Source organism: Lampetra planeri, chromosome 82, assembly GCF_965212315.1.
Source record: "Lampetra planeri chromosome 82, kcLamPlan1.2.h2, whole genome shotgun sequence".
NCBI classification, from domain to species: domain Eukaryota; kingdom Metazoa; phylum Chordata; class Hyperoartia; order Petromyzontiformes; family Petromyzontidae; genus Lampetra; species Lampetra planeri.
In genome coordinates, this window is record NC_136186.1 from 3,899,135 (window position 1) to 3,922,203 (window position 23,069).

At 45.2% G+C, this 23,069-nt stretch overlaps 2 protein-coding genes and 1 long non-coding RNA gene across 3 annotated transcripts in view; all 3 read right to left on the bottom strand.

Annotated features, from left to right (window-relative positions):
* Nucleotides 1-5,490, bottom strand: part of LOC144738423 (uncharacterized) — a 176,377-nt gene extending 170,887 nt beyond the window's left edge. Inside the window, exon 1 of the mRNA XM_078621453.1 lies at nt 5,285-5,490. The gene's annotated coding sequence lies outside the window, so the exon portion shown is untranslated. The remainder of the gene's footprint in view (nt 1-5,284) is intronic.
* The window catches only part of LOC144738390 (uncharacterized), a 38,822-nt gene extending 27,793 nt beyond the window's left edge, over nt 1-11,029 (bottom strand). The window contains 4 exon segments of the mRNA XM_078621426.1: nt 1,206-2,771; nt 5,285-5,291; nt 9,608-10,580; nt 10,583-11,029. Coding sequence (XP_078477552.1) covers nt 1,206-2,771; nt 5,285-5,291; nt 9,608-10,580; nt 10,583-10,745 — 2,709 coding nt within the window. The 5' untranslated portion in view covers nt 10,746-11,029.
* A 7,833-nt stretch (nt 11,030-18,862) lies between these two features.
* LOC144738427 (uncharacterized) overlaps nt 18,863-23,069 on the bottom strand; it is a 57,859-nt gene continuing 53,652 nt past the window's right edge. The window contains exon 2 of the long non-coding RNA XR_013589260.1: nt 18,863-22,504. This is a non-coding gene — a long non-coding RNA (uncharacterized LOC144738427). The remainder of the gene's footprint in view (nt 22,505-23,069) is intronic.

Below are 23,069 nucleotides of genomic sequence, written 5' to 3' on the forward strand. Positions count from 1 at the left end.
TGAAGGTGGCATTAAAAGTATGTTTGGGACAACTTCAAATCTCGATACGTTCTGGATTAAAGTCAAGGCGGAAAATCCTGAGATTGCCACAAAAGCACTGAAAAGCCTGCTTCGATTTCCAACATCCCATCTTTGTGAAGCAGGGGTTTCTGCAGTGACAGCAACCAAAACGAGATTATGGAGTAGACTGGACATAGGCAACACACTTCGGGTGTCACGGTCTCCCATCACCCCCAGATGGGACCATCTAGTTACAGGAAAACAAGCTCAGAGCTACCACTGATTCTGCATTATGGCGAGTTGTATACTAATTTCACATTACAATGTAATAATAATATAAAGTGCACAATAAATATAATGCGCTTGAATCATCATGAAACCATCCCCCCCGCCCCCCCCCCTGGTCCGTGAAAAAACTTGTCTTCTTACTAATTGTGATAATACAAAGATTCTCGCTTTAACTTTAACTGATTATATTTCGATTTAAAGCTTTCGTGACTGCAAGAATTCATCTTCTTGGTTTTTTCGGTAAAGTCACGTAGAAGGGAAGTAATAAAATAATAAAAATAAAACATGAAACAATTCTCTATTTTATTACTTCCCTTCTACGTGACTTTACCGAAAAAACCAAGAAGTTTAACTGATTATGTTTTAGTGTAATTCTATCAGGTCTCAGAATTCAGATCTCGCCAAAGGATACAGTTCTTATAATTAAGATCATTATGCATGAACTTAGGAAGGAACCACTCAGACACTTCTGTGTTAAGCAACTTTAATTTCCAAACAAAAACATAACACTCTAATATGCGAACTCTTATGCTTGGAATTGTCAACACAGTACTCCTGTAGATGTGCTCATTGATCCATACATTTAACCCTCAATGATTACGTTGTTAAACTGGGTAACAGAGCAATCGGTTAATTTCTCAGAGTAACGCGAGCATATACGGCGATAGGAAAAAGTCCTTAAAAATAAATGTGACGATATTCATACGAACGGCAATAAAGAAACATGTCCCGAAGGCTCTCGCTCCTAGTTAGAGATCTACCCAACCCACAGGTCCGCAAATACTGACCGCTCTTACTCTGCAGGTTGAACCTAGGAATGGAGTGTTCAACTTCACGTTCTTTTCATTAAAGGCCTGTGACAAGTGTGAATCTATTGCAGCTTCATTGTCTCAAGCTTACACATCTACAGGTTCTCAATTTGACTTTGTATTGTCTAAGAAGTCCACCCACACCTCCACTTCCACAAACTGCTGGGAGTTGCCTTGCTCTGCCTCACAGTCAGAATTCTCCTCCTGCTTCACGTTGCCTCCATTGTTGTGAAGGTCCGATTTTGGAGTTGAATCTTCATCTTCACATTTTACCTTCACTTCTTCGCTCTTCACCGTCACCTCTTCAAATTTCACCTTCGCCTCTTCAAATGTCACCTTGATACATTTGATAGTGTCCAAGCTGGAATTTACTTCTGGTTCATTTTTCAGGAGGGATGGGCTCATTGCAGCACTTTGACTTTCACAAGTCGATTTCAGACTACACTCCTTGGGGATCTTCTGATGCCTGTGTGTTCTCTGGTGTGTATTAAGCTGTGTTGACTGTGCAAACGCCTTCCCGCACAGAGTGCACTTGAAGGGTTTCTCTCCTGTGTGTATTCTCTGGTGGATTTTAAGATAAGACGAAGTTGAAAATGCCTTCCCACACACACTGCACTTAAAGGGTTTCTCTCCTGTGTGCGTTCTCTGGTGCATTTTAAGATTTGATGAATATGAAAATGCCATCTCACACACACTGCACTTGAAGGGGTTCTCTCCTTTGTGCGTTTTCTGGTGCATTTGAAGATTAGATGAACTTGAAAATGCCTTCTCACACACACTGCACTTGCAGGGTTTCTCTCCTGTGTGTATTCTATGGTGTATTTTAAGATAAGACGAACTTGAAAATGCCTTCCCACACACACTGCACGTAAAGGGTTTCTCTCCTGTGTGCGTTCTCTGGTGCATTTTAAGATTTGATGAATGTGAAAATGCCATCTCACACACATTGCACTTGAAGGGGTTCTCTCCATTGTGCTTTCTCTGGTGGATTGTAAGATTAGATGACTGTGAAAATGCCATCTCACACACACTGCACTTGAAGGGTTTCTCTCCTGTGTGTGTTCTCTGGTGTTTTTTAAGATAAAATGAACTTGAAAATGCCTTCCCACACACACTGCACTTGAAGGGTTTCTCTCCTGTGTGTGTTCTCAGGTGTATTTTAAGATAATATGAACTTGAAAATGCCTTCACACACACACTGCACTTGAAGGGGTTCTCTCCTTTGTGTGTTCTCTGGTGGATTGTGAGATTAGATGACTGTGAAAATTCCATCTCGCACACAGTGCACTTGAAGGGTTTCTCTCCTGTGTGTGTTCGCTGGTGTATTTTAAGATAAAATGAACTTGAAAATGGCTTCTCACACACAGTGCACTTGAAGGGTTTCTCTCCTGTGTGTGTTCTCTGGTGTATTTTAAGATAAAATGAACTTGAAAATGCCTTCCCACACACAGTGCACCTGAAGGGTTTCTCTCCTGTGTGTGTTCTCTGGTGTTTTTTAAGAGCAGATGAATCTGAAAATGCCTTCCCACACACAGTGCACTTCAAGGGTTTCTCTCCCGTTGGAGATGGCTGGTCCTGTCTAAAATTTCCAGTACAATCCATGCTGTTTGCATACTGGTCCCATTGTTGTCTTTGTCTACCGAGCCGCGCTGAGTGCCTTTGCTCCATCAGACCAATTCTGCAGAGGAAGCATCAGAAGAAGCATCAGAAGAAGCATCAGCTGCAGACAGAAAAAAAATGTCCACACCATCTTAATCAGAATCGAGGCACAGAGGAATGAATATATACACAGTCACACATGACTTACACGTCTATCTTTATTCATATATTCAAGATTATCCCCAATTCATCACACGGGCTGTTAAGGAAAAACAATGAGAGAGCAATATAAATATGCCTGGAAGCCCTAGTATCTTCAAAATAAATATTAACCCAAAACACCAAGAACACAATTTCGGCTGCCTGGCTGAAAAAGTAGTATTTATAAATGCAAATTTCAGCTAACATAGCAAAGGCTGTTGGGAATAATACTATTTGTATTATGCATAAATGCATACATACATTTTCAATAGCAACTTTAGAGGTGTGAAGCCAGGCTCAGATTTGCTTGAATGATTGGAAGAACAGATCTAACTTCAGCAGCATATGTGCTGTTAATTTCCTGTTTCCATTTTTCCAAAAAATTCCAGAGGGGAACTAAAATAAACGATTGTTTTGATTTGACCTCCATGTTCAATAGTTAATATAATTTACTGCAAATAGAAACTTAACACTGTCACACACTGGCATGGTAAAAAGTGGTGGTGTGTCCAGAACCATGCCTGGCCGCCTTCATCTGCTCAGTATTGACGCTTCCTCACTTCACCATGTAATTAATTTAAGATCAATCAACATAGCAGAGGCCTACAAGCAGTTCAACTTTCACTTATCAATCATGTTTGCTGTCGGTGATAATCAAACTAATTGTTGAGTTCATAATGCAGTGAAATAACTGCACCACAGCTCCCCACGAAGATACACTCTTAAATACACGTACATTCCACATGCATCATTAACATATATATACAAAAATCCACAATTCGTGACGAATTGCAAGTAACCTTATCCCAGTGCTAATGCCATGATAGGTGCAATTTAAGGCCATGTAAGTGTGGATTCCTTGTCAGCAGGTAATGGGAATGATCCAGGTGTCAAGGGATGACTGGCATATGAACCAGCTGTGCTCCCCACTGCCTTGCTGGGTTTTAGGAACCCAGCGTACCACCTATTCATGTTGGCGTCGCTCTTCCGACCTCATCGTTGTTGCAGAGAAAATATCTATTAACTGCCCTGCAGCATACCTCACGGACCTCCTCCACAGAGGCCAATCTTGACACTGCCGGCACCAGTCATCGGCAGGTCCGATCACCTCCACATCCTCCAATCTCTTCTCTAGTCAATGCCATGCCTGTTCAGCCCCTAATATCTGGACAAACAAAAGATGCTTGAGCATGGAGTGTCTGGAAATGCGGGATTCATGACCGAACCAATGCAGCCTCGCCTGCCAAAGAAACTCAAGATTATATTCTATATTGATATCTTCAGGATCTGTAAGCTTCTAATACAAAATAAGTCTGGTTGGATAGAGGATGAATCATAGGCAGGACAGCCTTCATTGTATAAGCCAGCAGAGATGGTAATTTAAATAAGTTCATATTCTGCATCCACATAGTAATATCTGTGGCCAAGAAGAATCACAGCTTTATTCGTTAGTTTCTAAAAATGCTTGTCCTGGTGAGGGTCCGTGTGGAGGCATGCTGAGAAGGGCAGTCCAGGCCTCCCTTTCTCTGGCGACAGACTCTAGCTCATCCTGGAGAATTCCCAAGCATTCCCAGGCCAGCCGAGCGACATAGTCCCGCCAGCGTGTCCTGGGCCAGTCCTGGGGTCTTTGACCCAGTGGGACGTGTCTGGTAGAGTTCCAGGGGGAGTCTATTGGGGGGCATCCTTACATATATTCTATATTGATATAACCGCTAGAGGCAGGCAATCAGGTGTGAAAAACAGCAAGAACATTTTCAAGAATTTTCCAAAAATTTCTTGCTGTTTTTCACACCTAAAGTAATGTGGAAGAAAAACAATTAAAACATTTTTTCACGACGTTTCGACTGCAACACGAGCAATCAGGTGTGAATTAACACAGCAAGAAAATTTTATAAAAATTTCCAAAAAATTCTTGCTGTTTTTCACACCTAGCCACGTAGAAGCAAAACAATTAAATAAAATAAAATTCTCACGACGTTTCGACTGCTACACGAGCAATCATCGTCAGGTGTGAAATCCACAGCAAGAAATTGTATTACTTTATTATTTCCCTTCTACGTGACTTTACCGAAAGAACCACTAATATCTTAACACCTGTTTCAGTTGCCAGAAAAGGGGAAAAACCTCTTCTTATATGTTGCTACTGGCAAAGGAGGTCCCATGAAGTAGTGAGCCAGATGAAGACGAATTAAACTTAAGCAGAGGATTAAAGCCAATGCAATCAGGCGAGGGCAGGAGGCAAGGCCCCGCGTGGCTAGGCCCCGCGTTGTAATGTTCCAACCTGGACATCGATTCCATACTCGCTGCTACTCAATTGATATCCCTACGAGAGAGAGACGGAGAGAGGCTCTACCACCACGACAACAACCACGATATTAACTTCTCACCTCGGATCTGAGAGCGAGCGCGGTGTAGCAGCTCGTGACGTCACGCGGCAGCAGGTGACATGACGTCACTTGCGGGGTTGAACACAATCTCCTCCCCCAACGAGCGGCGGTGTAACTCAATACATTATGTTAATGAGACGGGCTCATGTACAGTGTTGAGTGGATGCTGGACCAGTCAAAATGAACTAGCGATAGCATTTATGAATAAATTATGTTAATTAACCGCCAGTTGATAGTTTGTTTCCTTTATTAGGTACTGCCTGGGGGAAAAATGTATTGAAAAACTTCTCAAGAAAATTAAAAACATAACATATACAAATGAATTTTTTTTTCATTATTCTTCTGAATAATTTTTTTAATAAAATGTAAATAAAATTAAATAAATCCCAACGCGCGGTGGAAAATAAACTTACGCGCGCGCGTCAAAATTCGATTCTTTAGATCGCGCAAAGGAATCGAAGGTTGTAGATTTATTTAGAATCAGCCTATTCCCTTTTAATCGATACCACAAACGCTCAGCAGATATCGATTCTCGCCACACACTTCATGGTCATTTTCCCCCCCCCCCCCCCCAAAAAAACAAAAGTTTATTTTTTATAATTTTTGCATGGTGTACATTTTGCAAAGTACCCACATGGCAAATTTCAAGTTTGTTGCATGTCGGGAAGTACGCTAAACATTTTGAACAGACAACACATTCACAAATTTTCCTTTTATATATAGAAGACTAGCTTGACTTCCACGGCTTCGCCCGGGACTTGGATTCACCACGCCCGGCCGCCTTTGTCTCCCCAGTGGCGATGTTCACACACCACATCAGTTACTCGTTTGAGGCTGAGTCCACCTAGGGGAAGCCCAGGACCCGTAAAAATAATCGTGGTGGCCGTGAGCGGGAATCGAACTCGGGTCGCCGGGTTCGTAGCGCAGCGTGCTCACCACACATCATCTCTAAAACACAGAAGTGAGATGGCTTTCTAAAGGTAGATCACTGGCCAGAGATTTTGAGTTGCGAGAGCCACTCCAGAGACATCTTTTAGAAAAACAGTCACCACTGGCAGCCCATTTCAGTGACACAGAATGGGTCGAAAAACTCACTTGTGTAACATATTAAGCCTGCTCAACATACTCAATGTGTCATTTCAGGGGAGATCGACAACTCTGTTCAATTCGGCAGATAAAGTGGCTGCATTCAAAGCCAAACTGGAATTATCGGGGCGACGAGTGAAAATTGGAACTTTTGACATGTTTCAAACACTAGCAGAGATTTTGAAAGAGACTGAGCCAGGGCCTTTCTCCCAGCTGGTGCATTAAAACCTATCTCAGCTTTGAAAAGAGTTTGAGCATTACTTCCCAACCACAAAAGACCCCCGAACTGGGAAGGAATGGACCCACGACCCATTTGTGAATAAGCCAGGTGAATCGACTTTGTCTGTGCGAGAATAGGATCAACTGCTTGAGATCGCAAATGAAGGTGGCCTTAAAAGTATGTTTGAGACAACTTCAAATCTCTATACGTTCTGGATTAAAGTCAAGGCGGAATATCCTGAGATTGTCACAAAAGCACTGAAAAGCCTGCTTCCATTTCCAACATCCTATCTTTGTGAAGCAGGGTTTTCTGCAGTGACAGCAACCAAAACGAGATTATGGAGTAGACTGGACATAGGCAACACACTTCGGGTGTCACGGTCTCCCATCACCCCCAGATGGGACCATCGAGTTACAGGAAAACAAGCTCAGGGCTCCCACTGATTCTGCATTATGGCGAGTTGTATAATTATTTCATATTACAATGTAATAATAATATAAATAAAGTGCACAATATATATGTTCTTGAATCATCATGAAACCATCCTTGCACCCCCCCGCTAGTCCGTGAAAAAATCGTCTTCTTACTAATCGTGATAACACAAAGATTCTCGCTTTAACTTTTACTGATTATGTTTTAGTGTAATTCTATCAGGTCTCAGAATTCAGATCTCGCCGAAGGATACAGTTCTTATAATTAAGATCATTATGCATGAACTTAGGAAGGAACCACTCAGACACTTCTGTGTTAAGCAACTTTAATTTCTGAACAAAAACATACCACTCTAATATGCGAACTCTTATGCTTGGAATTGTCAACACTGTACTCCTGGAGATGTGCTCCTCATTGATCCGTACATTTAACTCTCAATGATTACGTTGTTAAACTGGGTAACAGAGCAATCGGTTAATTTCTCAGAGTAACGCGAGCATATACGGCGATAGGAAAAAGTCCTTAAAAATAAATGTGACGATATTCATATGAACGGCAATAAAGAAACATGTCCCGAAGGCAAAAGTAGACCTCAATGAATTCATTGGTAGATTATGTAATAAGCTAAATGTCAGTTTCATCTAACTAAATGTCTTGGAACAATGGTGTCCGGCAGTGGGCCTGCTTCAGCAAATGCTTATCAATTGGCTAAGGCTTCAATACATTCGCGGGCAAGATTCTGTGATCAAAATAAATATTTCAACAGAAGTCTCCCTGTGTGTGGATTCGTAACGTAGGTTTATAAACGTTTAGTTTCGTCAATGAATTCATCAGTACAGTTAAAATTAACAAAAAGAACGACTAAAATACTTCTGAACGACCGTATCCACGTGACTCAATGGGCAGCCATGTTCTTAATTACCAACTAATAGTTGACGCACTCTTATCATTCTTCTTATTATTAGTCCCGGTATGTGCGGTGTGTTTGGTGGTTTTGTCTCCTTGATCAATTCTTTGCGTCAAGCAGACGCTGGGTGATACGTGGCGAGTATGTGAGTGTGGGGGAGGGTCATACACACAGCTTCCTCGCTCTCTCTCTCGCTCGGCGGCAGCTGGAGCTGCTGCCCACTGCTGGATGAAGAGTCGGCACGACTCTCGCCGTCGGCGGTGCGCGATGATTATGTCGTCAGATAGCGCCCGCAGCTCGTCTGCTGGTCGCCGTTCCTCACTCTTGTCTTGGTTTACAGCTGGTGCTGGTTGGTGCGTGTGGGTCGAACCCACGGCGCTCTCCTCTTCCTCACGGGCGGCTGGTCAGGCTCTTTCCCCTGCTGGATGAGCCGAGTCGGCACAATGCTCGTCTTTGAAGGTGCTCGACAGCGCTCGCCGCTCGTCCGCTGGCAGCTGACACCCGTGCTCGGTGGCGCTGCTGCGCTCTCTCTCCGGCTCCGTGCTCTCTGGCGATGCCTAGTTGTGCGTCCAGCTGGTTCTCTGCGATGCTGGCTTGGTCGATGCTTGGGCTTCCACCCTTTCTCCCGGTTGATTGCTCGTCGTTGCTCGTCACTCTATCTCTCGGGCTGCAGCTGCTCGTGGGAGCTGGCACTCAGTGTATAATAACTTTGAGCGATACTTCTTCCGTCAGCGCCGAGCTCGTACTCGGTGACCAATTGCTACTCGGCAAGCCTCTTCATCCTTGGTTGATTGCAGAGTCCCACCCCAGAGCTTGCTGCTTGCAGTAAGTCAACTCTTTGCGTTGATTTCGTAGACTCGTGGCTTCTGCTGGTGCAGCTCGTTGACGATGTGCAAGTCAAGGGGGCAGGTTCCCCGGAGCCTGCCGATCGCAGCTGCTGGTGAAAGCTGGAACTCACTCTCAAAACTTAAATTGTAAAATTGTATTCGCACACCTCTTGAACAACTGCGAAAGCTTAGTACAATACAACTTATCGCAATCCTTGACTTTGCAAGCAACTGAAAACATCAGGATAAATGTAGAATAAAACTCTCAGCGATACTCTGTCGGTCCATGCCGAACTCTCGCACCAAGCATCACCTCGCCCCTCTTCTCTGCGAGACACAACACCCATTGTTGATCTCGAGGCCTTGCCCCGGAGTCTGTCCGTCGCAGTACTCTTTGTCGCTTGTAGTCTTCTGTAACTCGCAGTAGTCTCTCCCCTCGGATCGCCGTGTGGTTAGTCATAGGACAAAACATATGCATTATCTTTGAAACTGATTGGTCCACACCAGAGACAGCTTTCTTTCGAGCCTAGTATCAAACGGTGATAATTCAGAGGACTCCAAAAGGCGTGCTCTTCGAGTGTTTGTGATGAGATATGATACAAAACTCCGAGTTGCTGAGGCGATTAAGCGAGCCCCATATAAATGCTAATATTATTATAACATAGTGAATGCTTGGGAGTTTATTGGCTCTCACTCCTAGTTAGAGATCTACCCAATCCACAGGTCTGCAAATACTGACCGCTCTTACTCTGCAGGTTGAACCTAGGAATGGAGTGTTCAACTTCACGTTCTTTTCATTAAAGGCCTGTGACAAATGTCAATCTATTGCAGCTTCATTGTCTCAAGCTTACACATCTACAGGTTCTCCATTTGACCTTTTATTGTCTAAGAAGTCCACCCACACCTCCACTTCCACAAACTGCTGGGAGTTGCCTCGCTCTGCCTCACAGTCAGAATTCTCCTCCTGCTTCACAATGCCTCCATTGATGTGAAGGTCCGATTTTGGAGTTGAATGTTCATCTTCACATTTTACCTTCACTTCTTCGCTCTTCATCGTCGCCTCTTCAAATGTCACCTTGATACATTTCATTGTGTCCAAGCTGGAATTTACTTCTGGTTCTTTTTTCAGGAGGGATGGGCTCATTGCAGCACTTTGACTTTCACAAGTCGATTTCAGACTACACTCCTTGGGGGTCTTCTGATGCCAGTGTGTTATCTGGTATGTATTAAGCTGTGTTGTCTGTGCAAATGCCTTCCCGCACACAGTGCACTTGAAGGGTTTCTCTCCTGTGTGTATTCTCTGGTGTATTTTAAAATAAGACGAACGTGAAAATGCCTTCCCACACACACTGCACTTAAAGGTTTTCTCTACTGTGTGCGTTCTCTCGTGCATTTTAAGATTTGATGAATGTGAAAATGCCATCTCACACACACCGCACTTGAAGGGGTTCTCTCCTTTGTGCGTTCTCTGGTGGATTGTAAGATTAGATAACTGTGAAAATGCCATCTCACACACACTGCACTTGAAGGGTTTCTCTCCTGTGTGAATTCTCTGGTGGATTTTAAGATTAGATGAATGTGAAAATGCCATCTCACACACACTGCACTTGAAGGGTTTATCTCCTGTGTGTGTTGTCTGGTGTATCTTAAGATAATATGAACTTGAAAATGCCTTCCCACACACAGTGCACTTGAAGGGTTTCTCTCCTGTGTGTGTTCTCTCGTGTTTTTTAAGACCAGATGAAAATGAAAATTCCTTCCCACACACACTACACCTGAAGGGTTTCTCTCCTGTGTGTGTTCTCTGGTGTTTTTTAAGATTAAATGAATCTGAAAATGCCTTCCCACACACACAGTGCACTTGAAGGGTTTCTCTCCCATTGGAGATCTCTGGTCTTGTGTAAAATTTCCAGTACAATCCATGCTGTTTGCATACTGGTCCCATTGTTGTCTTTGTCTACTGAGCTGCGCTGAGTGCCTTTGCTCCATCAGACCAATTCTGCAGAGGAAGCATCAGAAGAAGGATCAGCTGCAGACAGAAAAAAATGTCCACACCATCTTCATCAGTATCGAGGCACAGGGGAATGAATATATACACAGTCACACATGACTTACACGTCTATATTTATCCATATATTCAAGATTATCCCCAATTCATCACACGGGCTGTTAAGACACACAATGAGAGGGCAAAAGGTTAAAAATATGCCTGGAAGCCCTAGTATCTTCAAAATAAATGTTGGACCAAAACACCATGCACACAATTTCAGCAGCCTGGCTGCAAAAGTAGTATTTATAAAAGCAAATATCAGCTAACATAGCAAAGGCAGTTGGGAATAATACTATTTGTATTATGCAGAAATGCATAAATAAATGTTCAATCGAAACTTTAGAGGTGTGAAGCCAGGCTCAGATTTGCTTGAATGCTTGGATGAACAGATATAACTTCAGCGGCATATGTGCTGTTAATTTCCTGTTTCCATTCTTCCAAAAAGTTCCAGAGGGAAACTAAAAAGTGGTGGTGTGTCCAGAACCATTCCTGGCCGCCTGCATCTGCTCAGTATTGACGCTTCCTCCCTTCACCATGTAGTTAATTTAAGATCAATCAACATAGCAGAGGCCCACAAGCAATTCAGCTTTCACTTATCAATCATGTTTGCTGGCGGTGATAATCAAACTAATTGTTGAGTTCATAATGCAGTGAAATAACTGCACCACATCTCCCCACAAAGATAAACTCTAAAATACACATACATTTCGCATGCATCATTAACATATCTAAACAAAAATCCAACATTCATGACGAATTGCAAGTAACCTTATCCCAGTGCTAATGCCATGATAGGTGCAATTTAAGGCCATGTAAGTGTGGATTCCTTGACAGCAGGTAATGGGAATGATCCAGGTGTCAAGGGATGACTGACAGATGAACCAGATGTGCTCCCCACTGTCCTGCTGGGTTTTAGGAACCCAGCTTTCCACCTATTCATGTGGGCGTCGCACATCCGACCTCTTCATTGGACCAGATGACGCCAAAAGGCGTACAACTCAAAAAAGGTGTCAGTTTTGTTGCCAGATAAAAGGGTAAAAAAACAATTATCATATTTTGCTACTGGCAAAGGAGGTTCCAATGGTGTAAATGCTTTACCCCGAGCTCTCATACTGATGGTGCATTGTCTTTGAGTTGTACGCCTTTTGGCGTCATCTGGTCCAACACCATGTGAGACAAGGCTCTAAGAAAAGCTGTCTCGGGTGTGGACCAATCAATTTCAAGGACAGTGCATACATTATCAGAGTTGTGTTTTTTTTTTGCATTCTGACCGCAGGTATTGTGGTCAATGCAAACATGACTCCTTGTAAAAAAAAGGTGTCAGTTTTGTTGCCAAATAAAAGGGTAAAAAAACAATAATCATATTTTGCTACTGGCAAAGGTGGTTCCAATGGTGCATTGGGAGCTTCTCAAACTACATAGTTATTTATTGATTTAAAGCTTTCGTGACTGCAGGAATTAATACTCTTTGGGTCTTTCGGTCAAATCGCGTACATAGAAAATAATAGATCACGACGTTTCGATCGCAACACAAGCAATCGTCTTCAGGTGAGAGAAAAAGCTGTTGAGACAAGGTCTTATATAGGCCTGAGATGGGTGCATCAAGGTAGGTGGGTGGAGCTAGTCCAACCAATTGAAATAAATACTGAGAAACCGTATACAAAAAATATCCCAAGACAAAAAGAATTGTACAAATCTGGAAATGATAAAAGGGGAATAGCCTCTTCTTATATTTTGCTCCTGGGAAAGGAGGTCCCATGATGTAGCTGCTCACCCCGAGCTGTCATTGTTCTGATGGTGGCGTTGTCTTTGTGCTGTGTACGCCTTTTGGCGCTGTCCTCTGGTCTAACACCGTTTGAGACTAGGCTCGAAAGAAAGCCGTCTCTGGTGTGGACCAATCAGTTTCACAGACAATGCACAGATTATCACAGCATGTGTTTTGTTTGCATATTGATCGCGAGTATATTGTGGTTAATGCAGACACGATTGCTTGCAAAAGGTTTTAGGTCGGCGTTTAAACATCTTAACACCTACATTTTTATTTAAAGCTTTCGTGACTGCAGAGATTCATATTCTTGATTCTTTCGGTAAAGTCATCAAGTAGAAGGGAAATAATAAAATATGAAACAATTAAAATTTCTCACAACGTTTCGATTGCAACACGAGCAATCGTCATCAGATGTGAAAAACAAAGCAAGAAAATTTTCCAAAATTTTCATAAATTTTCTGGCTGTTTTTCACACCTAAAGTCACGTTGAAGAAAAACAATAAATTAAAAACATTCCTCACGACTTATCAACTGCAACACGAGCAATCATCGTCGGGTGTGAAAACATGGCAAGACAATTTTCCAAAATTTTCCAAACATTTCTTGCTGTTTTTCACACCGAAAGTCACGTAGAAGAAAAACAATAAAATAAAAGATAAAATAAAAATTCTCACGACGTTTCGACTGCAACACGAGCAATCATCGTCGGGTGTGAAAAACACGGCAAGAAAATTTTCCTAAATTTTCTAAAAATGTCTTGCTGTTTTTCACACCTAAAGTCACGTAGAAGAAAAACAATAAAATAAAAAATTAAACATGTCACGACGTTTCGACTGCAACACGAGCAATCATCGTCAGCTGTGAAAAACACAGCAAGACAATTTTCCAAAATTTAGAAAAATATTCTTGCTGTTTTTCACACTTAAAGTCATGTAGAAGAAAAACAATGAAATAAAAAAAAATTCTCACATTTCGACTGCAACACGAGCAATCATTGTCAGGTGTGAAAAACAGCACGAACATTTTCCAAAATGTTGAAAAAAATTCTTGCTGTTTTTCACACCTAGTCACGTAGAAGAAAAATGAAATAAATAAAAATTCTCACGTTTTGACTGCAACACGAGCAATCATCGTCAGATGTGAAATCCACAGCAAGAAATTGTATTACTTTATTATTTCCCTTCTATGTGACTTCACCGAAAGAACCAAGAATATCTTAACACCTGTTTTGTTGCCAAAAAAGGGGAAAAAACCTCTTCTTATATTTTGCTACTGGCAAAGGAGGTCCCATGAAGTAGTGAGCCAGATGAAGACGAATTCAACTTAAGCAGAGAATTAAAGCAAATGCAATCAGGCGAGGGCAGGCGGCAAGGCCCCGCGTGGCTAGACCCCGCGTTGTAATGTTCCAACCTGGACATCGATTCCATACTCGCAGCTACTCAATTGATATCCCTACGAGAGAGAGACGGAGAGAGGCTCTACCTGGGTAAACAACAACCACGATAACAACAACCACCACGATGTTAACTTCTCACCTCGGATCTTAGAGCACGCGCGCGGTGCAGCAGCTTCCGGATATATCGTGACGTCACGCGGAAGCAAGCGGTGACATGACGTCACTAGAGGGTTTGAACACACAATCCCCTCCCTCAACGAGCGGCGGTGTAACTAAATAAATTATGTTAATGAGACGGGCTCAAGTCCAGTGATGAGGCGTGGATGCTGAAGCAGTCACAATGAACTAGCGATTATATTTATGAATAAATTGTTAATTAACCGCCAGTTGATAGTTTCAGTTTCATTTATTTGGTACTAGCGGTAAGTACCCGACGTTGCCCGGGCGAAAAAGGCAGACACACATGTAGTTACACACAAATGGACTGACACACACACATAGAGTTACACACACAAATGCACTCACACATATGTAGTGACATAAGAAGGGAGGGCCTGCTGGGGGCTCTGGGACCCTGGATGGGCCAGGCGCTTAAGCCTCTTGGCACCAGGCCTTGGGTTCCTAGGCGGGTCCAGACGCTCAAGCCTCTTTGCACCAGGCGTTGGGTTCTCAGGCGCTTAAGCCTCTTGGCGCTGCCAACGGGGGGGGGGGGGGGGGGGGGGGCTGTGTGTGCTCTGTGGGATGTCTGATGGCGCACACGGCCCCACCCCTCGTTGGACCAGGCATAAAAGGGGAGCTCCCTGGACGATCAGGGCCCAGTCGTAGCTCAAGACCCAAGACCCAAGACCAGCCATCGGAGGACCCTGGGACACTGTGAGAGCCAGTGGTGGGACTCTGGAACTCCCGACTCTACGACCTTGTGAGGGCGAGTTCCAGAGCGTAGCCAGAGTAGAGTATCTAGGCTGTGTACCTAGGCTGTGTACCTAGGCTGTAACAGAGTATCAGGAGTGTTGGAGAGTCAGGACTGTTGGAGAGTTGGACTGTTGGAGAGTGTTGGGTTGTAATAAACAAGTTACCTCTACAAGTGTCTCCGGAACCCGTTACATTTGGCGTCAGAAGTGGCTATGGAGACAAGAAGTAAGCCACGTACCTTCAGTCCTGACGGCGATGTCGAGGAGCAGGCAGCGATGGGGCGGCCAACGCCGGCCGACAGCGACGCTGCACCGCCGGCCGACAACCACGCCGCACCGCCGGCTGAACAGCTGTCTGCTCCGCCGACCGTCCCCTCTCCAGCGTCGGGAGCAGGGATGAAATAGGCACTGCTTCGCCTCGCAGAGCCGCATCTCGCCCTCCTGGGCGAGATGCGGCGCTCACAGGCGATGGCGGGAGGGAGAGAAGAGGCGCAGCGCTCGCCGGAGCCCGCCGCCGCCACGGGCATGGTGGACGCCACCGGCATTCCCGTGCCGGGGGTGGGGGATACTTCCGGGAATGACATCACTTCCACCGGAGGAGAAATGACCGCTGGGAGCAACGTCACTTCCAGGCCCAGCGTGGCCCAATCAAACAACGCCGCGTCATCAGCGCTGCGACCTTCACTGCCGGACGACAGCTGGCTTCAACCTAGCATACCGCGTCATCAGCGCTGCGACCGGACAGTGAGAGCGCCATTCTTACTGTAACCGGCGCCGGGGCCGGCACATCGACCGACACGCTGGTCGCCGCCTCTGCTGCTCTGGCCAAAGGTTGGAGGTCAGGAGACCAGGCCCTTGACACTTCCTACATTTACGCGCTCCGGATTAATGATTTTTTTGTTGACATTCTCTTCGTTGTCGACGGGGAGTCGTGATTGTTGTTGGGTAAACTGTGTGGAGCTTCGCTCGTGAGTGTTGTCAATGTGTGTGCGAAACTTTTCTTGTGATTGTTAACAATGTATGGTTTGTATTGAGCTTTGTTCGTGATTGTTAATGTATAGCTTGTGCTGTCATTGTTAACGATGTATATACTGTATGAGGTATTTATTTTGAGATGGTGACATGCTGCCAAGGATTTGGAATTGTCATGCTGGCTCTCAAATATCTTGGGGTGCAGATCCTGACCAGGATGGCCCAGCGGGTGTTGCGTGTCTAACACAAGAGTTGTGGTCCCGTCATGCTATGGCTGACGGCTTGACCTGACAGCCCGGATTTTGAAACACTCCGTGGCATGTCTAGCCTAGTGGGCTGTGCGCTCACATGGCTCGGAGAGTGTGGTCCCGTCATGGAGTAGCTGACGGCTTGACCTGACGGCCCGGAGGTTGAGACCCTCCGTGGTGCGTCTGGAGCAGTAGGCTCGCCCTGACGGCCCGGAGATTGAAACACTCCGAGGCGCGTTGAAACAGTGGGCTAGAGATTCGTGGTGTTCAGGTGTAGTTGTCCCGTTACGTTGGGACTGCATCCCTCAGTTGTTAGGGTGCATGTTGTGCAGGGAGTGAACGATGGGTCGTCTCAGCTCGGTCGGTACAGCTATATGCTGCGATGCGAGTCTTGGAGAGAGACTGGGTCGTCTCAGCTCGGTCGGTACAGCTATATGCTGCGATGCGAGTCTTGGAGAGAGACTGGGTCTCAGCTCGGTCGGTACAGCTATATGCTGCGATGCGAGTCTTGGAGAGAGACTGGGTTGAAATTCCCCCCCGATATGGCCGACGTGCGTGGTTTTAAGATGGAGACGCCACGTTGGAAAGGCGGGGGGTGCTAATGGTTGACATGTAATGTCGGTGGTGGTTCTCATTGAGGGCTGCTGGGACGCAAGCACGGGATGCCTTGGAGATGCGGTTCGCGCGTGCGGCCACCATTTATGGACAGGAGCAGGCAGCTTTATTTTGTTTGTGTCATGTAAATTTTATATATATATTTTAAAATGTAGATACTGGAGCAGCCCTGAAGTGTGACTTCTTTGCCCAGTACATGGGTCGACCCTGAAGTACGACTTCTTGACCCGGGACGTAGACAGACGTCCGGATTAGTGTGTGTAGAGGGATGCTCGACATGTTGGTCTTCGCCTTCTCTCCACCTGACGGATGGGAGGCTGGCAGAGTGGTGTAGAACCCTGCCATCCATGCGGTGGTTGTGCATCCAACGCGTCGGAATCTGTATATTTGTTGTTGTTAATTCCCCGTTTTCTATGCGGATCCCGAGGAGGGCTAGGTGTGCCGCGGGTCGTTTGTTCACGTGTCATTGCTTCACCTTTTTGTTGATTGATGCTTGTATATAGTGTAAAGTTGTACGGGTTGGTTATGGTATTTATGGTTGCTTTCTTGTTCTCTTTTCTTTTCCTGTTGAGGCTCGCGTATTTTTTTTCTCTCTCTCCCTTTCGTTAATTTAAACTTTCTAATTATTGACAGCCAGGTCGGCTGGAGGCTACGTAGAGGGGGGTAATGTAGTGACATAAGAAGGGAGGGGCTGCTGGGGGCTCTGGGACCCTGGGTGGGCCAGGCGCTTAAGCCTCTTGGCACCAGGCGTTGGGTTCCCAGGCGGGTCCAGACGCTTAAGCCTCTTGGCACCAGGCGTTGGGTTCTCAGGCGCTTAAGCCTCTTGGCGCCGCCAAGGGGGGGGGGGGGGGGGGGGCTGTGTGTGCTCTGTGGGATGTCTGGTGGCGCACACGGCCCCACCCCTCGTTGGACCAGGCATAAAAGGGGAGCTCCCTGGACGATCAGGGCCCAGTCGTAGCTCAAGACCCAAGACCAGCCATCGGAGGACCCTGGGACGCTGTGAGAGCCAGTGGTGGGACTCTGGAACTCCCGACTCTACGACCTTGTGAGGGCGAGTTCCAGAGCGTAGCTAGAGTAGAGTATCTAGGCTGTGTACCTAGGCTGTGTACCTAGGCTGTAACAGAGTATCAGGAGTGTTGGAGAGTCAGGGCTGTTGGAGAGTTGGACTGTTGGAGAGTGTTGGGTTGTAATAAAGTTACCTCTACAAGTGTCTCCGGAACCCGTTACACATACATAGACTAAACAACAACCGCCATTCGCCACTAAGTGGCGGTGACGTCACCACAACGCTTGTGCCAGGCTATGTGCACCTTGAGGCCACATGAAGTGTCGAACGCCTGCTGGCAGGAGGTCATGGTGCAAACCCAGATGGCACAGGTCAACTGAGACTGGCTGATGCACCACCTGTGGCCCCTACTGTGGCAACTCGCTGTGCTTTAGCCGCCCAGCGCTCCGCTCGTTGTTGTGAGCGTCGCTCCTTCGCCCTCCGTTGTTGTTGGAGGGCGATTGCCTTCAACTGGCCAGTAGCGTCCTTCACGAGCCTCCTCCACAGAGGCCGATCTTGACATGGCTGGTACCAGTCATCGGCAAGTCCACTCAGCTCCACGTCCTCCTGTACCACAGCACTCCATCTCTTCTCCAGCCCGTGCCACGGCCATTTAGCCCCTTCGATCCGGCCAAACAAAAGCTGTTAGGCATGCGGTGGCTGTGTTGTATGTGTAGGAGTTATGACATTTTGATGAAAATAATAAAAATTAATAATTTTCCGAAATGTGCGCAAATCGCATTAATTATGTTAATGTGTGTATTAACATGCATAAATTATGATAATGCGTGTAATGATATGCATAAATTATGATGGTGTGAGTAATTGTATGCATAAATTATGATAATCGCGGAGATAATCGTAGTAATTTATGCGGATGCTTGCGATGATGTTAATGTGAGCAGTTGTGGTAATTAGGCTCAGCTTCGTTTATCCAGAGTTATGTCAATCAGGATAACACGATGATCAATGATTAAACGTTTACCGATTATCCTAGTGTGTGTTATGATATTTAGGTCTCCATTTTCATATCTCATCACAGGATACAGTTATCAAGAATAAGATGGTTTTGCATGGACTTGGAAAGAAGCACTCGAACAGTTGGTGTTAAGCAATTTTATTCTAACAAGCATGTGACATTCTATCATGCAGGTCAAACATGCGTCAATAATTCATGAATAACCAAACACTTATGCATTTGCGATATCATGCATTCGATTAATATGAATAACTAAAATTCTTATGCAATTACGAGATTAAGCATTGACTAAAATGAATGAATAAACACTTATGCATTTACTAAATTGAATAACTCAAAACTCTAATGCATTTTCGATATTGTGCATTCGACTAATATGGATAACTAAAATTCTTATGCAATTACGAGATAAAGCATTGACTAAAATGAATGAATAAACACTTAAGCATTTACTAAATTGAATAACTCAAAACTCTTATGCATTTTCGATATTGTGCATTCGACTAATATGGATAACTAAAATTCTTATGCAATTACGAGATTAAGCATTGACTAAAATGAATGAATAAACACTTATGCATTTACTAAATTGAATAACTCAAAACTCATGCATTTTCGATATTGTGCATTCGACTAATATGGATAACTAAAATTCTTATGCAATTACGAGATTAAGCATTGACTAAAATGAATGAATAAACACTTATGCATTTACTAAGTTGAATAACTCAAAACTCGTATGCATTTTCGATATTGTGCATTCGACTAATATGGATAACTAAAATTCTTATGCAATTACGAGATTAAGCATTGACTAAAATGAATGAATAAACACTTATGCATTTACTAAATTGAATAACTCAAAACTCTTATGCATTTTCGATATTGTGCATTTAACGAACTGAATGACCAAAATTTATTATGCAATCGTAACCTCTACCTCTCCACCAGGCATCTCATTAGTTCGTTTTTGTATCGATCACAATCGGCGACTGGCCGAGTTTGAAAACAAACATGACACACTTCATTTGCGGTAATAAACAGCACTTATTGTATCCCAGAGGCGAAGGTCTATGTGAGGGCGGGTGTGGGGAGAGCGAGTCTGATTTTTTAAATTAATTCTTCGGCGAGATTCTCTGACAAAGGGGAACTGGTTTGACAAGATTTTCTCTCTCTGTGCACGGTCGATTTGTAATGAGAATTTCGGGAGGTTGAGTTTGCCTCGACGAGTCTATTGATCGCCTATGTGATGAGCGGAACAAGGGAAAGGCACGGAAACCAACCTCACTCTTATAACCGACGGACTCTTAATCACTCGATGGGCCACGATTCCTCATGGCCAGCTGATGGTTCATGTAGTTGATAATCAGTCTTCCAATAATTGTGTAGGGTTGATACGACAGTAAGGGTGAACTAGATAGGATAGTCTCACAGGTGAGTGGGGCGTCGATGCGTGCGTGTGTGTGGGTCTATTGGTGGGGGAAGTTGTGGGTACGAACGACTTTCGGAGGAGGGTCCTCTTTGTCGCGGCTGCGGTGATCGGCGGCTGCAGACTCCTTCCTCGGTAGAGCCCGTACGAAGATTGGCGGCGCGGTCGGGCGAGCACCTCGGCGTGGTGGCGGCAAGAGAGCTGGCTCGTTCACTCGTGTGCGGCAGGCGAGCACCTCGGCGATGCACGTCAAGGTGGTTGAGTCTCGTGTGCTCGTTTGCGGCAGGCGATGCACCTTGGCGATGCACGTCAAGGTGGTTGAGTCTCGTGTGCTCGTTTGCGGCAGGCGATGCACCTCGGCACCACGCGAACCTCGTCCTTCTGGATGACGAGAGCTTCTTCGCTGGCGGTGACGAGAAGAGATGGCTGTCGCCCTGGAGATCTCTGGTGGCCTTAGCCCGGAGACGAGATGAGATGTAGGCCGGAGCTCGTGAAGAACTGTGATGGGGCTCGGAGCCCTGGCGATCTGTGGTGGGGCCAGAGGCCCTGACGATCTGTGTTGAATGGATTTTTTTCTGGTTTATATCCAGAATATCCACTCAGTTTCCCGAGTTGTTCAAAGTCTGTCATAAAACCTTCTTGTGGGTGGGGCCATCTGCATCCGTGTGTGTGTGTGTCCGTCCGTGTGTTTCGCGTGCGTGTTTGTCCGTGTGTTTATTAGCTTTGAAGACGCAGCTGTGTGTCGTTCTGGAAGGGGGGGGGGGCTCGTGACGGCGCCAGAAGTTATACATTAGCCAGACCGATGATTCGCGTCGAGTTATATATATATATATAAAAGAGACATTCGAATCCATGTTTTTGTTACCGAATAATATTTGTCGCGAAAACCTACGCGTTAAGCGAGCTTAATTATTTCCTCCCTCGCTCGGGGATCATATCTTTTGTCTCACATAGCTTAAGTTGTTTTGGTTTGGAAGTTGAAATGCGACTTATTCCATTATGCCCCAGTTATGCCGAAACCGTGTTCCCGATGTTTCATCGTGACCCGATCTCTCATGGAGATGTTATTCCTTGCGTGTGCAATTTTTGCTGTCCGTGTTGTGGGAAGACAAAGACGGTTGTTTCCAGTGTGGAAGCACCCGGCGCATGCTTTTATTTATTTATTTTCTGAGAACGTGTTAATTTCCTTTGAGCCATTGCCCGGGAGTTTTATTGGTGTCATTCCCCGGCTTTGTGCCTGTGTGTGGAGATCCTCTCGGAAAGACAAAGATGGCCGTGATTACCCTCTTTCATGCCCTCTTTCCTTTGAAATGAGGTGTGCGCACATCTGTGTTAGTGTGTGGGGGCGTGTCCGTTCTCACGTTGCCCCGTGTCTATTAAAAAAAACGATATTATCTATGTTGGCAGAATAATTCTTAAAAAATATTAATTTTAAAATTAAAAAGGGGGGCATATACACAACAGTCCGCCCGTTTGAAAATTATCAGGGGTCGATTTGGCCACTGGCGAATTTTCAAACAAAGTAATGCCCCCTTTTTATGTCATGCATCCCATCAGCCGCCCTTACTCTCGGCGGTTATTTCTTACAACGCGCGTGCACGTATTACAATCTTAATCTGGTTACATCTGAATTAGCAAAGGAAATAACAACCGTTAACATCGATATTGCGTTACATTGGTTCTCGTACATCATAATTCCGACGAATATTCATTTTTGTTTTTGTTAAATCCTGGGAAACGCTAGGTAGCGGTTTCGAACGCATTCATGCGTTACCTTCCTCATGTTGCCTGGTTTACCACTTATCACTTTGATAATTCGATCACGGTTTTCGGGTTCGTTTTTGTAATTTCCTCTCTCACTCTCTCGCGTCGTGGGAGTGTGTGGTGAAAAATTGTGCTGTACATAATCAGAATTCGCGCACACAACCCACTTTGACACTTGGTTCGTGGCATTCGCTCTCTCTGCGATTACATGCACATTTGCCGAGTCAGTGTGTCGATTTACTCCTATGCCTCGTAATGTTGCCCTCTTTGTTTTTACGAGTGTGTTAGATTTTAACACCATTCCCGATATGTCATGAACATTCGTCTCCATTTTAGCACTCCGATCCACATACATTTTGGTTTCCCTTGGATATTTTCCATTCAAAGGCTCACGCCTGCGCTCCTCAGGGCGTGTCTCTGTGTTCTCTCTTTGTACTGTCCGATCACGCTTCAATGCAACCCTGTCCTTGTATTCGATCCGCGCGTCATTTACGGGAGCACTGTCCGCGTTTTTGCCCGCCCTGTCACTTGCAGCCTGCCTGTATTTCTCATTGAGCTCCGGGTTTAATACCTCGGCGGGTGGGGCGCGTGTTGGCCGCTCGCTCGCGCTCACTGGGTTGTTTATCATGTATTTGGACCGCATTCTGTGTTATTCCTCTATTCCCTCCTGGTATAGCCGGTGGAGGAATTGGTCGGAATTGGATCGATTGTGTTTGACCTCCCATCCTACGATTCTTCTGCATGTTCGCATCCATACCTCCGCAGTTTGTGTAACACCTTCCCGCTAGGTGGTTATCTTGCCATCTCTGTGCGTAATTTGAACCTTGCGTGTGTCGTGGGATGGGGTGTTGATATGGTTCTGTTCTGAACCTCTCCCTCCTACGATTCTCGTACATTTTTGGCCCAGTGTTTTTCCCATTTGGGTGCCAAATTTTTTTTGGATTGTTACTTCGCCGTCTCTGTGGGTAATTTTGACCTTGTGTGTGTCGTGGCATGGGGTGTTGGTATGGTTCTGTTCTGAACCTCCCCCTCCTGCGATTCCTCTGAATGTTCGGCTTTGTGCCGTTCTCATTCTCGTGCCAACCTCTCTCTGGTTTATTTTGCCACAGGTGCGTGTGTGTTTGCTCTTCTAGGCA